We start from the raw sequence: 15026 nt of genomic DNA, 5'->3' as shown, positions 1-15026 counted from the left end.
ATGCATTCATCCTTGCTTGAACTGTTAAAGGGGCTCTACTAATATCACCCCCAACAAATTCTAAATAATGGTAAGCAAAAATGCTTCTTCTTTCCCAAGGTTCTAATACAGTAGCATGTTGAATTCTGCATAAAGCTTATTTTTTTTTCTAATTAAATTTGATCAAGTCAGAAACCCATATGGATGAATAAAATTTATTTATTTTCTAACTAAATTTGATCAAGTCATAATAAGGTCTATCAAGACCAGTAGTAAATAAATGATGTGATTTGAAAAGAAAAATTATTTCAACCACTTAACATACAGCCTTAAAAATAGCATAACTAGACACCAACGTGTAGTTTTAGAATACCAAATTGCTCTCCGTAACAAGAGAGAGAGAGAGAGAAGAGCTACCGGAGAGCCTATTTTATAGTTTCTCCAGCCAAACAATCCAAATTGGTATTGAGAAGGAAGAGCACGAAGCACGAAAGAGGGCGTGGCCGGAGGATCGAGGAGAAAAAAAGAAAGCACGGTCGGTGGGTCCGGAGAGAGCAGCGGTGCGGATGCCTGTTCAGCTTTTTTTCCAACGTGCTTCTCTAACGGAGCGTAAGAAATAATTAATAGATATTTTACTGATTTTTTATTTGTGATTACTGAGCTTTTTTCCAACGTGCTCCTCAAAGAAATGTCAACTGGTGAACTGGGATTTGTGATTACTGAATTTTTTTTTTTTTTTTTTTTTTGGAAGGCCTAGCAGATTACTGATTACAATATATATTTTAATGAAGTAGCAGAATTAGTCGAGAGCAAATGGATCAGGCAATTCTTAAAAGTCATTTAACAGGTGGTCAACACTGATTACATATTTGACTTTAATTTGACATATATTAATTTGCGATTGACTAAACCCCAAGGGGAAATTTATAGGAACAAAATATATGGTCGTTATTTGTAACATCCCATTTTTTAATATTAGAAAATTTATTTGACATAAATTGAAAAAAAACGTAATCGAGGAAATTCATCTTGAATTTGTGCATGTTATTCTCAACAATTAGTAAGAAATTATTTTTATTTGCAAATAACATAAGTGATAATACATTGTTTCCTTTAATTTTGAAATATTTCTAAGCTGATTTAAAAACTTGTAATTAAGATTTTCGCATGATAAAGGCGAAGTTTTATATTTTTATGAGAATTTTACATAATGTGCCTCCTAACTTAGTATATTCTGATTAAAAGTGATCAAGAGGGACTATGTGATGTATTATGATTAAAAGTTATGCGCTGAACTTGTAGCGTATAACTTTAGTAATGTAGGTGCCCTATTTTTGTCATTGGTAATGTATGTATATATGGATGTGTAAGATAATTTAATTCACCTTGTGCGGATAAGCATGGCGGGTTGTCGGTCCTATCATCGGGACGTGACATTATTTAATAAAAAAAACATACGTCCATTATGAATTAACTGATCAGGACACAGGAAATTGTGAGTCTGAATTTGAAACCAACAAAACAAACTAATATTACTTGTAAGAAATAAACGAGTCATCTTTATTAAAATCATTATTATTTAGAAATTTTAAGTGTAACATACATTATACATAACAGATTTGGTGTATGTTGCACCAATGCAGGTGTGCACTTAAGTCTTAACCATGGAGCAACTCTAAGTTACTGGTATAATCAACACTAATTTTTGACTGCAAGAGAACAAAGGGAAGAAACAATATTCATTCAAACATACTTATCTGATGGATTCTTTGAGCGTGATGAGGAACCACTTTTAAATTTTGACAAGCGGAAGGAGGCGATTGTTTCATCGGATAAACCTTTGCTCTCTATAGCTACTTCTTGCAGTGCCTATATCATTATTTGTACAAGAAAATTAATATAAGTTTTAATTATGTTTCAAATTTACATTCATTATGGTAAAAGAAACAGATTGTTTAACTTTATTTATCTCAGAACTCGTGTTATCAGAATCAGCAGGATCACGCCCTCTTATCTCAGAACTTGTGTAAAATAACCCAAATTTTTTAATTAAACCAGATTAAAAAATATACACTAATTGAAGATCAAATGACTACTGATATAAAGTAATTTATATTTTAACAAAAAAATTAAGAAACTTGAACTTAAAAAGAAAAATTATGAACTTTGCCAAACATACTCCGTCATTCTCATGATCTGTATGAAAATAATTATTTTCATTTTCATGCACATCAAAGATCAAACAAAACAGTTTTGTTAATTCACTGGAAAATTGCGTACAATTAAAAAAAACGTAATACAAAATCTTGACAAAATTCAGATACCTCTTGCAATGGATTCAAGTTTGGTGATACCCTAGACAATGATTCTGCTTGGACAGGAACTTTACCTGCATGTTACAATATAATATAAAAAATAAATATAATTTCCAGTTTGTCTCTCTGTTTGCATCTGCACTCTCTCCACAGGCTCTTGTTTTACCCATTATTTTGTACAATTTCTTAAAAATATATCTTTCTGTTAAATTCATTGCATGAGCTGATAAAATATTATCAATCTTATTGTTATGATTATTATCAACGTTATTTTTTATTAACAAGATAGTTGTTTTGTTACCAATTTTATAAAGAAACTACAGAACAACTTTAGAGCTGGTATATTTCTCCTTACTCTTAGATTTCTTGTTCAATCTCTCAGCTAAGATCCCCTCACTCAATCTCGGGATCGATATCAGAATTGGAGCTGTTGCTCTCAGAGTCCACATCTTTCCAATTGTACTTCTCCTTCAACTTCCGGAGAGTCTCCTTGCTCTTGCGGAGAGTCTCCTTCATCTTGTGGAGAGCGTCCTCAAGGGAAGTAGCGGGGGAGTCATCGAAATCGTCAGAGTCAATCTTGATGTTGCGGAAGTTGTGGTGAGGCGGGCGAGGGAGACGAAATCATTCCAGGAGGAGATGGTGTCGTGGATGGCGGAGATAGGATCAGAGTCGGAATAATTGGCGGAGGGGGCGTAAGGGTCATAGCTGATAGTGCTCTGCCAGATCCTGTGCGTCTGCAGTGCCGGAATGCGAGCCCGAGCCGGCGTCTCTGGCATCTTGTTTTTGGGTGTGTGGGGATTGGGGAGAGGATTAGATTAGGGTTTTATATTTATAGTTCGAGCGGGGGACGATAGCCGAGAGAGGTGGAGTCTTGGAGAGCAAGAAACGGGAATGAATCAACCCGTTATAAAACAGAACAGATTTTAAGTCGAAAGAGGTCGGTAGGGGTACGGCCCAGCCCGTTTTTGTTGAGTGATCGATTGGATAGCAAGGCAACAACGATACAAGATATTTTAATTGGGCCGGAGATGTCCAGTATTGGGCCGGCCCTAAGCCTTTACAAATTAGGTCTTCCATGCAGAGCTCTTACATTATACTACTCAATGCCAATGGTAAAGTTATCTCTCGTTGCTCTATAAGAAGCCTCCAGTTCAATTTTCAATTTAAGCTGCGCTAACAAGAATTTGTTCGGCAATAAAAGTTCAACAGTAATATTAAATTTTAAACTTTACAAAATACTTGAGAAAAAAATACCAACTTGTGTTATGACACCCCATTTGTTCACAGAAGGGGAGCGCTCCCTCATGAACTCTGCGCAAAACCCTCAGAGATATTGCAGTGATATCTGAGACATCAGATTGCAGTTTTGAGAGTCACAACACTGGTCATCCGGCTGCTCCGCACCGCCCACTCCACCCCCTCGTTTGATGTGAATTTTGTTACCAGTCCATTGTGTACTATAAGGGCATAACCAGCTTGTACCAGTTATTTTTGTATCAGCTTTGTAGGGTTCAATTTTATCACGCTGATTTGATTTATATTGGATAAAGTATTTTTCATTAAAATTAAAGATCAAAATTTTCAGATAAGCTCAATAATAAATATTTGAATTTAGAACTTTGAACCCTCAGGCCTCAGCATGCTTTACCAATTTTTTTCAACATCGATCGTTCATAATATATATTTTGAAACGGCTAAATGAGGCTAAGCTTTGTAGATTTTTTTTCAATTTTTCAATTTTTTTTTTTTTTTACATTAGTATATTGTATAGCAATCAAATATTCAATTTAAATGTTTTGTGTCATTAATTAATATCTCGATACAAAACCAATGAAGAGCTTGATTTGTGCTCTGGAACATATATGACCAACGCAAGAAAATACATTGAAGGTAATAATTTAGTCTTTATGCTTTTTCTCAAAGGAAAACACATATTTTACATTGAAGGTAATAATTTAGTCTTTATGCTTTTTCTCAAAGGAAAACACATATTTTATTCACCCATCCTAAATGCTTAATCCATAAAATTGTTGCCAACCTACCAACTTTCTTAGTAAAAATTAAATTGTCACGTACCGAACATCCTCAGAAAAATGCCAACCCCAAAGTAAACGGACTGGAATTAAGGTCAACAAAATAAAACTTTTTTTTTTATTCTGAAAAGTATATTATATATCCTATATATATGATTACAAAACATGCAATGAGGAAATGATCTCAATAAATTAGATCAAAATAAAACGAGGATAAGCTGCATTAATTTAGTTTGTTTCCAAAATGCAGGTTCTAAAAAGAAATGCTGATGTCATTGTAATAATGATCCAAATTCTGAAAAAAAAAAGAGTTTATACAAATTATTTGTTGAATCAAATATTTATTAATTGACACGTCCAGATATCTACTGATAGTTTAATTAATTTTTGAATGAGAGAACCATGCATGACTTAATTGGTTAAAGTTGTGTTCTGTATATATATATGATAAAAGTAGGTTTTGAATCCATTAGATAATCGTCGAAATTAGAAGGAAAAAAGCCTACTTTAACTCAAAATAAAAGTTCTCTACATCTAGAGGTTTTGATTTTTGAAATTTGACGAATTTATTAAAAATCAATTGTTCGTCAGCACTGTATTTGTATAAGCAGAATGATCGATAACAAAACAACTTGTCACAAGTTTTATTCTGGAATACAAAATTACATGAACAGCACTTGCATCACCACTGAATTTTCATTAAAATACGGAAGATTCATATTCCAACAGAGGGAAAAATAATTTAGATTCAATTGTAAAAAAAAAAAAATCCAAATGGACAAGGATTAACACAGGTTGCTGAAATTTATTATTTTCTTCTTGGTTTATTAATCCAACTTTAGCTTTATGCATGTGGTCCTATATGAGGCATAGAAGTAGAATCTGACCTTTTAAATTTATGTATAGCACACAATTATTGCTTCTTAAATGGACCAATTTTTATTCAATTCTTCAGCTGTTACAATTAATTTTTGGATTGACAAATCTCATCTTATAAAAGTACAATGACTTGGTTTGTATTTTACTATGATTTCTATGAATATGGTCCAATTTTTTTTTTACCATTAAATTAGATCTTGCAAGCTCAAAATTACAAATGCGTCCAATTAATTTCTGGAAGTAATTTTTTTTTTTTTTTTTTTTGCTAGTACAATAGCTTTATGACAAAGGAAAAGCATAGAAACACATAATAATGCCAATTCCAAGGTACATGCAACAAGTCACATAACAAGCACCAAACACCACCAAATAAATCTCAAGTATTTATGGCGTGAAGCGGCCTGTACTTTCCCGGACCACTAAATCAGCAAGTAATTATGGTTGGAACGGCCTGTACTGTTTCGGCCATAGTAGGAATTATCGGCCGATACTGATATAGATCGGGCGATACGTATCGGTATCGGCCTACCCCGATCCGATTCTGAGCCGATCCTCACGTAGCAAATCATAAGGAAAAAGAAAAAAAAACTCCGATCCTGAGCCGATCCTAAGCCGATACCAATTCGATACCCCGATCCCATATCGGTATCGGCCGGGACTGATCCCAATCCCGATACCGATAATTTCTACTATGGTTTCGGTCTCGAATTCGCATCCTCTGTGATATCTCAAACTTTGAGTGATTTTTTGGAAAATCTCAACTGTTCAAAAACGTTCTACACTAATCTCAAAGTAAAAATACCCCAAATAGGGTCCGCACGCGTCGGTCATGCAAAAGTTGAGATATCTCGGAGGATACGCACTCCTCAGCCTCTATGATCTGTGTATTAATTTGAGATTGGATTTTTTTCAAAGGGTTTTGAACAAATTTTGTCCAAACTGGATTTAAACCATCCGATGTGCGTTGAGATTCATATGGACAAATTTTAACATAATCGAATGATTTAGACATAATTTTCTATAATACTTTGTCCAAAATCCCACATAATTAACTAATGGAATGTAAGGGGATATGTTTGGCCAAGGGCTATGATGAAGGTTAATCCTTCCAAATCCATAGTTTCTTAAACAACTTTTTTTTGTTTGCTCTGACTTGAATTTAAACACGATCGACAAGTACTATGATATCGACCCACAACCGTTTTCTTACCATTGTAAGCCATCCATTATTTGACACAACAAAAATAACATTGGCACCATTCCTCCTACTCCTAGTCCTCTTTATAATGGCAGTATAATTTAAGAACATGCACAATTTAAAGCTAAACCGTAGGAAACAGAGCAGAACAAGAGAAAACGAGAGAGAGAGAGAGAAAGAGAGAGAGAGAGAGAATGGCAACATTATGTTGCCCAAATGTAAATTGATCCTAGTCCAAGTGGCCATTGTGTCTTCTTTCATTGACAGCCCACTTGGTGCAGTTGCGAAAGCTTGGAAGAAGATGCGTGCACACCGACCATCGCGGTCATGTTCACCATTATAATGGCCGGTCCAATCAGTTCTCCATCCTTGCAATCAGCCGGTGATGAGTTCTTGCTATAAATTCTGAGAAAGACTACTTCGTCTCGATTAAGGCTTTTCTACCGGTGTCATTCTCGATCACCACGGCTTCTTTCACATTCTCCCTGATGCTGTGGAAAAGCTGACATCACCTTGTCTTCCCGAATTACCGAATTTTCCGTTTGCTGGCTTTAGAGCGATATATAGTTGCTTCTATAGGTACGTTACATTGTAGGAATGATTTCAAGCTTCTATTAATTACATTTGTAGCTTGCGTGTTATCTTACTTAGCATACTCATTTTACAGTGAAAGGAAATTAAACAACATAACATAATTTTCTGTTATATTTTAACATGAATAATTTTAGCATTATTCGGTAAATTAAATGTATCAACTTGACATCAAATAAACGGACTGGAAGGTGAACAAAATAAAACGAGATAGTATACTCACTTATAATTTTTACCTAATTTCATTTTAAAATTTAAAAGATGTTTTATTATTTTACAATTGTTGAGTTTTTTTTTTTTTTTTTTTTTTTTTTTCCTGAGGCCTCATGTTGCTTTGGCATCTTTTATTAAATTTTTTGTAATTGTACATTAATTTGTAGTTTTTTTATTAAGGGTTGTATAATTTGTAGCTGGAGATAGATCCAAAATTTGTATTATCATATTTTATTCATTTAATTTGTTTAAACTAGTTTTTTTTCATAATTTTGAACATTCATTTTAGAGCATTTTTTAAAACAAACTGAAAACAGCTTATTCTTTCTAGACGCCTAAATTGTCAGATAAAAATGGCTGTATAGTACTTTATTTTGTCAAAGTCTCGTTTTATTTTGACCTAATTTCATGGGACTTAAAATTTAGTTGGACTCACTTTTGTATGAAAAATTTCTACAGATATGCCTGAAATTTTTTATCAACAGAATCAATGAATGAATATTACGATAGGATCCACGTTAATTATAAGTAGATGTTTTCATAATTAATCAGAAAGATTATATGGAAAAGAAGACACTTGTAATGTACATATATATAATATATAATATAACTTACCTATGGCAGGAATCATGGCTCCAAAGCCAGCAAACGGAAAATACTGCCCCGGTGATTCGGGAAGACAAGGCGATGTCGGCTTTTCCATGGCGTCTTGGAGGATGTGAATAAAGACGGTGACAAGAATGACACCGGCAGCGAAAGCCTTAATTAAGAAAAGGTAGTCTTTTTTAGGACTTGTAGCAGGAACCCACCGGCCGAGTGCAGGGATGGAGCAGCCGATTGTACTGGCCGCTAAAATGGCAAAGATGGCCGCTATGTGCAGCTTGAGTGCCTCCGTCTTGTCTACGTTGGAATCCTCTTCTGAGCATTCGCATCCGCTCGAGTGAGCCTTCAATGGGAGGAGACACAGTGTCACTAGGACTAGGTGTAAGTAGACGTTCTTGTGCTCAACTACTTACACACAATCATAAAAAATAAGTACAACTAATCATCTTTAAAATTTCGATAGCAGAATTAAAAATCATCAAAAGCAAATCAAAGTCTCCACGTGTAAATCAATCAAATATATTACATAGCTTTATCCATAGTAATATGTAGAATAATACTTAAAACGTTCTTTGCAAACCGTCAGAAGAACCGTAATGCGATTTCTCTCATCTTTCCCTTTCTAAGCAATGACAACTTGTTATTTATGAAATATTGTTGAAGAGGTGATCAACCTTACTGTTACAATTCACCTTATTCATTATAGGGGAGATAAATATCGCACAGCCAGATGCGAAAAGGTGCATTTATCTACTGACTTAATTTCGCACTCTTTAAATCAATATGTGTCAGTATCCTTTAATTAATTGTGAGATGCACCCTTTTAATTAAGCACCTGTTGACTTGCGCACCAAGTATCTATTATTATGGCATCTGTTATTAAATCAAAGATTTATATGCACCCTTTAATTAATATCATCTGATATATTCGCACCCTTTAGCGCACCCTTTAATCAGCGCAACCTATGTCTGTATATTATGCTTTGAATCTTCATTATGCATTGAATCTTTATTATGCATTGAATCAACGCACCCTGTCAGATTATATACAAACAGGCCATTTAATTACGTCTCATAATCAGCCCATTTAAAGTTTTATTTTGGGCCATGCACGCAGTTATTATTTCCTTACACTAGGAACAATTTTACATTTGGGCAACAAAGTGGTGCCATTATCTCTCTTCTTCTTCTTCTTCTCTTCTATTTCTTATATTAAATTTTAAATTGTGCTATTCGACAATGTAATGTTGTGTTAAATGAAAAATGGTAATGATCTGAACCAACCAAATTGAATTTACCAAGTTGCTTTCAAACTCGTAATCGGCTCGTTTATTTACCGAGCAAGCTAAACTGAGTTCACTTTAAAGGTCTGAGCTGAAATCTCAGCTTGTAATCATAAGGAGCTAGCTCACAAGCTGCACCGATTTGATTCGCTGCATCTGGCTGGACCTTATTTTAAGAAGAAAATAAATTATACAAACTTTTTGGACCAAGTTAGACTGAACTAAACAGCATAAAATGCACACAAATCCATACCTAGTCAAACTAGCTAGACCCATCTTGAACTCGTTTAATCTAGACCGAGCCACTAATGAGCTGACTCATTAATAGCTCAATCTAGTAACGAGTGAGCCGTTAGAGAACAAGTCAGATGCGAGTCACGATCTAGTCACAAACCAGAACCAGATTTGATCCAGTCCGGTGGAAAGGAGGGTCACGGCTCAAGCCGAGAGGGAGAGAAGGCAAACCCGATTGATTTTATTTACAAAAGTCAGATTTGCAATTTGAGAAGTCTAAACGATATATAAATGGTCTGGGACACGAATGTCCATTTTATAATAATTACCTGCTTATTTATGTGGGATGAGATATTACGAATACGGGAACAAGTTCGGAATATGCGGAATGAGATTTTATGGGTATGGAAATTCATAAATTAATTTATACGAACCCATATCTATAGATACACTATAATAGTTATGAGAATATATTGAAACGAATATTTCGTGAAATTAGTTGTGAGAAATTATTAAAGATATTCATGGAATATTTTTTTTTATAATTTTCTGAACATTTCTAATAATATAAAGAATATAAATTAACATGTAATAAAATTTAGGAAAATAAGTACTTGTAAAAGATAACGTTTCAAGTGAAGGTAAAAGAATAAAAATACAATTTTCAACATTGTAAAATAAAATTAAAGAAATAATTTTAAAATAAAAAAATAATTTACAATTTGATCTGTGTTTATAATTTTGTTTTTTAAATACTACAAATAAAAAAAATCGGCGTAGTAAAGGTTATATTGGGTCGGAAATAAAGGAAATATCAGGATTGGCAATTTGGGCTCAAATCAGAAGATGGAAAATATGAATGCATTAATTTTGTAATATAGTGAGCTGAGATTTTGTGCTGCTGAGAAAACACATTTCATTACACTTTCAAATGATTTGGACTTAATTGGCAATACAATTGAAACTTGTATTGGGGATTCCTCTATACTTGTTTCGCCTAGCTGCTTATGGTGTGTTGTCGTGGGCTTCAAATTTTATAATTCCTGAAATTATAACTGTTAGTGATGTAAATTTTAAAAAAAATGTATTGAAGATCTAAAATTAACCAAGAAAAATAAACAATTACCAATCATATGTCCGTAGTTCCGTACAACAAAAGTAGGTAAAATGATTCGGATATAATATCCTTAATTTAATAAGATACAGTTAATTACAAAGATATTCTTTGCATGTCAAATTTGAGATATCTCAGTATATTCGAATGAGCAAAAACACCAACAAATAAAATCTGCAAGTAATTGAGGCGAAACAGAGAAAGGGGAGGTAGCATAATTGACTAGAAAAAAAGTCTTAAGATTGTTGGTTAATGGTTATTCAAATATTGAGAGTTTGATTCCCCCTCGAACAAAAACTAATTTTGCGGCGGCTATCGAACGAAAACAAATCCAATCGTGGAGAGGGTTAGAGAATGATGTATTAGAGTGTTTAAGAATGTAAATAAGTAGGATTAGATGATGAGAGTAGTTTAGATAAATTAATGAGAATAAAGGAGTTTAGATTTAAGAATTAGAGTCATTTGACTCGTTGTAAATACGTTTTTTATTAATGAAATTGTTAATTGGCATTTAAAGCCACTAACTTTCAAAAAAAGAGTTTGATTTCCCCTCACGACTTTGTAGATTCTGCAAAAAAAAAAAAATTAGGCAAAACGGCTTGTATTGTCCTGGGTCCCACAGTGAGGATGCTGTCTTGTTAGACTAGAGATGGTTTTTTGATAGCAACCCAGAACCACTTTGTTATTATTGTTAGCCTTCCACAAGAAATAGAGAAGAAGAAGAAGAAAACAAACGAGAAGAAGCAGAAAGTTGTCCTAGTGATACTGTTTATCTATGCCAATTTACTAAAAGATTCTGGAGGGAACTGCTTGCATCAGTTAACCTAACAGTCCCAACTAACACAACATCCATTGGGATGCCTGGTGGGAACACAAGAAGGCATTACATGGAGAGAAACAGACAGATCTTCTCACAGGAGAGTAAACAAGTGTATATGTTAATTAATGAAGTCAACATACAAGCAATTACATGGGGAGGCAATTGTTAGTAAGGTGACAGACAGAGGGGCAAAGGAGACTGGTGATCATGCTCAACATTTTGCAATGTTTTTATCCATTTTGTGTAACATTTAATATAATTATAGGGGAGTAGAAGAGCGAGTGTGTAAAAAGGGCCCTAAGGGGCGTGTAAATACTTTTTTTATCTTAATATATTGTCAGCAAGCTTTTGGCCATCTGATTTTTATCGGACAAGTTAGCGGTATAGAAAGAATAAGCTGCATTCCATTTGTATTTATAATGCAAGTTCTAACAAGAATGTTGATGCCTTTGTAATACTGATCCAAATTATGGAAAAAGGAGTTTATACAAATCAAATCAATAAAATATGATTACACAAATTTTGAGTCTCCAACTATAAAAATATACAATCATTCTTCATTCATCAAAAATATAAAATATACAATCATTCATAAAAAAAAATATAAAACACACAATAAAAAAATTATGCTTCAATGAAAAATGCCGAAGCAACGTTATGCCTAGGACTTGGTTTTTAAAAAAAATAATAATAATAAAGGAACTCAACAATTGGAAAACGCTGAAACATCATTCAATAGAAAAATAAAAATTCTAAAGATTGATTGGTAAACTCTCATCAAATGAAGCTTTAAGCCCATTTGGCAAGCAGAGACATTAAACCTACACCCAGAAGCAAGAAAATGTTTATTAGTAATTGTAACTTGCTGCGGTTTTGCACACGCGGATTCATGAAGTCCTCAGCAAGAAGATCAACAAGTGATATGTATATCAGAATTCCTGCTGATACAGAGTCCAAAAGCCCTTCAACAATCAATGCAGTGTGACTGTTTTCATTGTAGCTGGATGCTATGCCAATACCTATGACAATTCCCACTGGAGTTGTCAGTGAAAAAAAGATCGACATTATAACCACCGATTTCAAACGAAATATTATGTTATTTATCTATATGCTTAAAAAGTACATAATATATGTGTACATGATTTCATGAAAATTTAATTTGATTTAAATGTAACATTAGAAACACTAATAATTATATTATGCTGATTTCATCGTTTCAAAACTATGGGACTAGGGGACTATACATGGCATGTCATAATATACTAGTTTTGCATACATTGGGGAAAAAAATATCAATATCTTCTATTAGAAAATAATATATAGTTAGTCAAAATTTACCTGAGCAATGCAGGATCCAAGACCAAGACCCTCAAAGAACTGGTGAAATGTTAAATCAGCAATAAGGGGCCTTATGGTAGATGGTGTATCTGATGCACCCACAGACAATCCAATAATCACTGAATGAACTATAATTCCCAGTTCCAATACCTTCATTAAAGAAAGAACAGAAGTAAACTTCAGTTGCATAATTCAATTAGATGGTGTATCTGATGCACCCACAGACATTCCAATAATGACAAAATGAACTATAATTCCCAGTTCCAATACCTTCATTAAGGAAACACAAAAAGTAAACTTTAGTTGCATAATTCAAAAATTTCTATTATTCATGGTGCAAGTTATATTGATGATAACAATCATCTTGATTCTAAGCTTTGATATGACACGGTTACGAATGAGTTTACTATCTCCATCACCATTGGTTGCAGCGTCAACCATCATGGCTGCACCATGAGCATGCCCATGTGAAGCGTGAGTGTGCACATGCACATGATCTGCATGCCCCCGCTCTGCCTTAACAGTTGCCTCTAAATCGTTGACTGCAGATGCCGCCTTCTTAAAGTGTAGCCTGCTGAAATATCCAGTTGCGATAGTGTCCATCATTAGTGTACCTATCAATCGTTTGTTAGATTATTATTTTTGTTTTAAATGCGTGTGTTAGATAATAATTTATCATAAAAATTTGGGACTATAACAGTTTGCTCAAATGATGGGGAACTATAACAGTTTGCTCAAATGATGGCATAACACAAAAAGAGAAGAAAAGTAACCAGCAGTGTGATAAATTATCTGCATGCATCGATGATCTCCGTAGACAGAGATATAAACACAGCACAAGTTAAAAAGCAATTAATATTAAGATCTCTTTTAATGTTTATTTGTGGCTTGATTATTTTTTTTTTACTTTTGATATAGATCAAAAGGGTTTTACTGTGGTGTTTCTTTTCTAGCAAATATTACATACTAATTAATGACAATTAAATGCAATATTAACTACAGAACTCAATTTTCCATATGACATAGATTTGTTTCTTAAGGGGTACCTTAATTAAGCCGTCCATTTCAGGTTCCTTTTTCAAAAATCCTATTTCAATTCCATTAAAACTATAGTTTCATTTTTTTTCCCAAAATTTTCTTTTCTGAAGTATTACTTTATATACCTTGACTTCAAGAATATTGATTGTTTAAATTTATCACAAATTTGAAGAACGGCATTTTTGAAGAATAAGAATAAATCTAGCTATTCCTGAGTTGTGTTTAACCATAAAACCCCAGATTAAATTTTTAAGTGGTCCCCTTTATATTTAACAACAATAGCATATAGTATTTCTTAGTTTAAATCCATTTATTTTATGGTCATGTTTCAATACACTACAAAATGACTTAGATGGTTCATATTTATTTCATGGGACTGTTATAATTTGTTAGAAATTTTACGGTTAGGGATAGTAAAGTCACTTTGTATGAAATATATCTGCACATGTGGTTTAGAAAGTTTTAATCAACAATATCTATGAATGACAAGTAGGATAAGCCCCACGTTAATTATAAGTGGATTCATTTCATTTAATATAAGAATATTATATCGAATGGGAGAAACAAGAAACCAAATTAATCAAAAGTTTATATCAATCAGCCAGCTTCCCATGTCATTATTATTTGAGGATACATATATTATATATTGCAACTTACCTATTGCAGCAATCATGGCTCCGAAGCCAGCAAACGGAAAATTCTGCCATGGTGATTCGGGAAGACATGGTGATGTCAACTTTTCAATGGCATCTGGGAGGATGTGAATAAAGTCGGTGGCAAGAATGACGCCAGCAGCGAAAGGCGAAAGCCTTGATTGAGAAAAAATAGTCTTTGTCAGGACTGATAGCAGGAACCCACCAGCCGAGTGCAGGGATCGAGCAGCCTATTGTACTGGCCGCTAAAATGGTGAAGATAGCCACTATGTGCAGCTTGCGCGCCTCCATCTTGTCTATGTCGGAATCCTCTTCTGAGCATTCGCATTCACTCGAGTGAGCCGTCAATGGGAGGAGACACAGTGTCACTAGAAGTATGAGCAATGTTACACTTGAGCAACGTTTTGTCATTGTCTCTCTCTCTCTCTCTCTTTCTTCTATGTTTCTTAGGATTTAATTTGAATTGTTCTTAATTGGACAATGTAATCTTCTGTTGAATAACAAATGCTAATGCTCTCAACCGACCAAATGGATATTAAAGGGGCGTCTCTAGTCTAACAAGTTAGAAAGACGAGCATCTTGTTTGATATTAAAAAAATGGATTTGATTTTTATTTTTATTAATTATAAAGTCAGAATTGCAATTAGACGAGGTCAAAATGTCGACATATGTCGCAAGAAACTGTCATGACAGTAAATTATTAGGTTGACTAGCACTGTTAATATTTTTCTCCAT

At 33.8% G+C, this 15026-nt stretch overlaps 1 protein-coding gene and 2 pseudogenes across 3 annotated transcripts; all 3 read right to left on the bottom strand.

The window, feature by feature from the left end:
* Positions 1 to 1683: 1683 nt before the first annotated feature.
* LOC144554638 (uncharacterized) lies at positions 1684 to 2874 on the bottom strand. Of its 2 annotated transcripts, XM_078302957.1 has the most exons (4): positions 2650 to 2874; positions 2304 to 2368; positions 1940 to 1993; positions 1684 to 1848 (listed from the first exon to the last, which is right to left on the bottom strand). In XM_078302957.1, exons 1-4 carry the CDS (start codon positions 2741 to 2743, stop codon positions 1723 to 1725), a joined length of 339 nt encoding a protein of 112 aa, XP_078159083.1. In that variant the 5' UTR covers positions 2744 to 2874; the 3' UTR covers positions 1684 to 1722. The 2 variants fall into 2 exon arrangements, with proteins under 2 accessions (XP_078159083.1, XP_078159084.1); XM_078302958.1 differs by lacking the exon at positions 1940 to 1993.
* A 4749-nt stretch (positions 2875 to 7623) lies between these two features.
* LOC144553915 (zinc transporter 8 pseudogene) lies at positions 7624 to 8557 on the bottom strand (annotated as a pseudogene).
* A 3385-nt stretch (positions 8558 to 11942) lies between these two features.
* On the bottom strand, positions 11943 to 14702 carry LOC144553914 (zinc transporter 5-like; annotated as a pseudogene). The gene is made up of 4 exons (XR_013511466.1): positions 14296 to 14702; positions 12958 to 13214; positions 12601 to 12750; positions 11943 to 12366 (listed from the first exon to the last, which is right to left on the bottom strand). The product of XR_013511466.1 is annotated as a zinc transporter 5-like (transcript).
* Positions 14703 to 15026: the final 324 nt, after the last annotated feature.

The sequence above is a fragment of the Carex rostrata genome, chromosome 5 (genome assembly GCF_964058835.1).
Source record: "Carex rostrata chromosome 5, lpCarRost1.2, whole genome shotgun sequence".
NCBI lineage: Eukaryota > Viridiplantae > Streptophyta > Magnoliopsida > Poales > Cyperaceae > Carex > Carex rostrata.
This window is presented reverse-complemented; position numbering and strand designations above follow the sequence as displayed.

Bases quoted from the DNA above. Each gene is read 5' to 3' on its own strand.
- LOC144554638 (XM_078302957.1), bottom strand. From the start codon at position 2,743: ATGTGGACTCTGAGAGCAACAGCTCCAATTCTGATATCGATCCCGAGA. The intron at 2,369-2,649 runs GTAAGGAGAAAT...TGTAACATGCAG, and splicing joins ATTGAACAAGAAATCTAAGA to GTAAAGTTCCTGTCCAAGCA. The intron at 1,994-2,303 runs GTATCTGAATTT...ACAAGTTCTGAG, and splicing joins ACTTGAATCCATTGCAAGAG to ATAAGAGGGCGTGATCCTGC.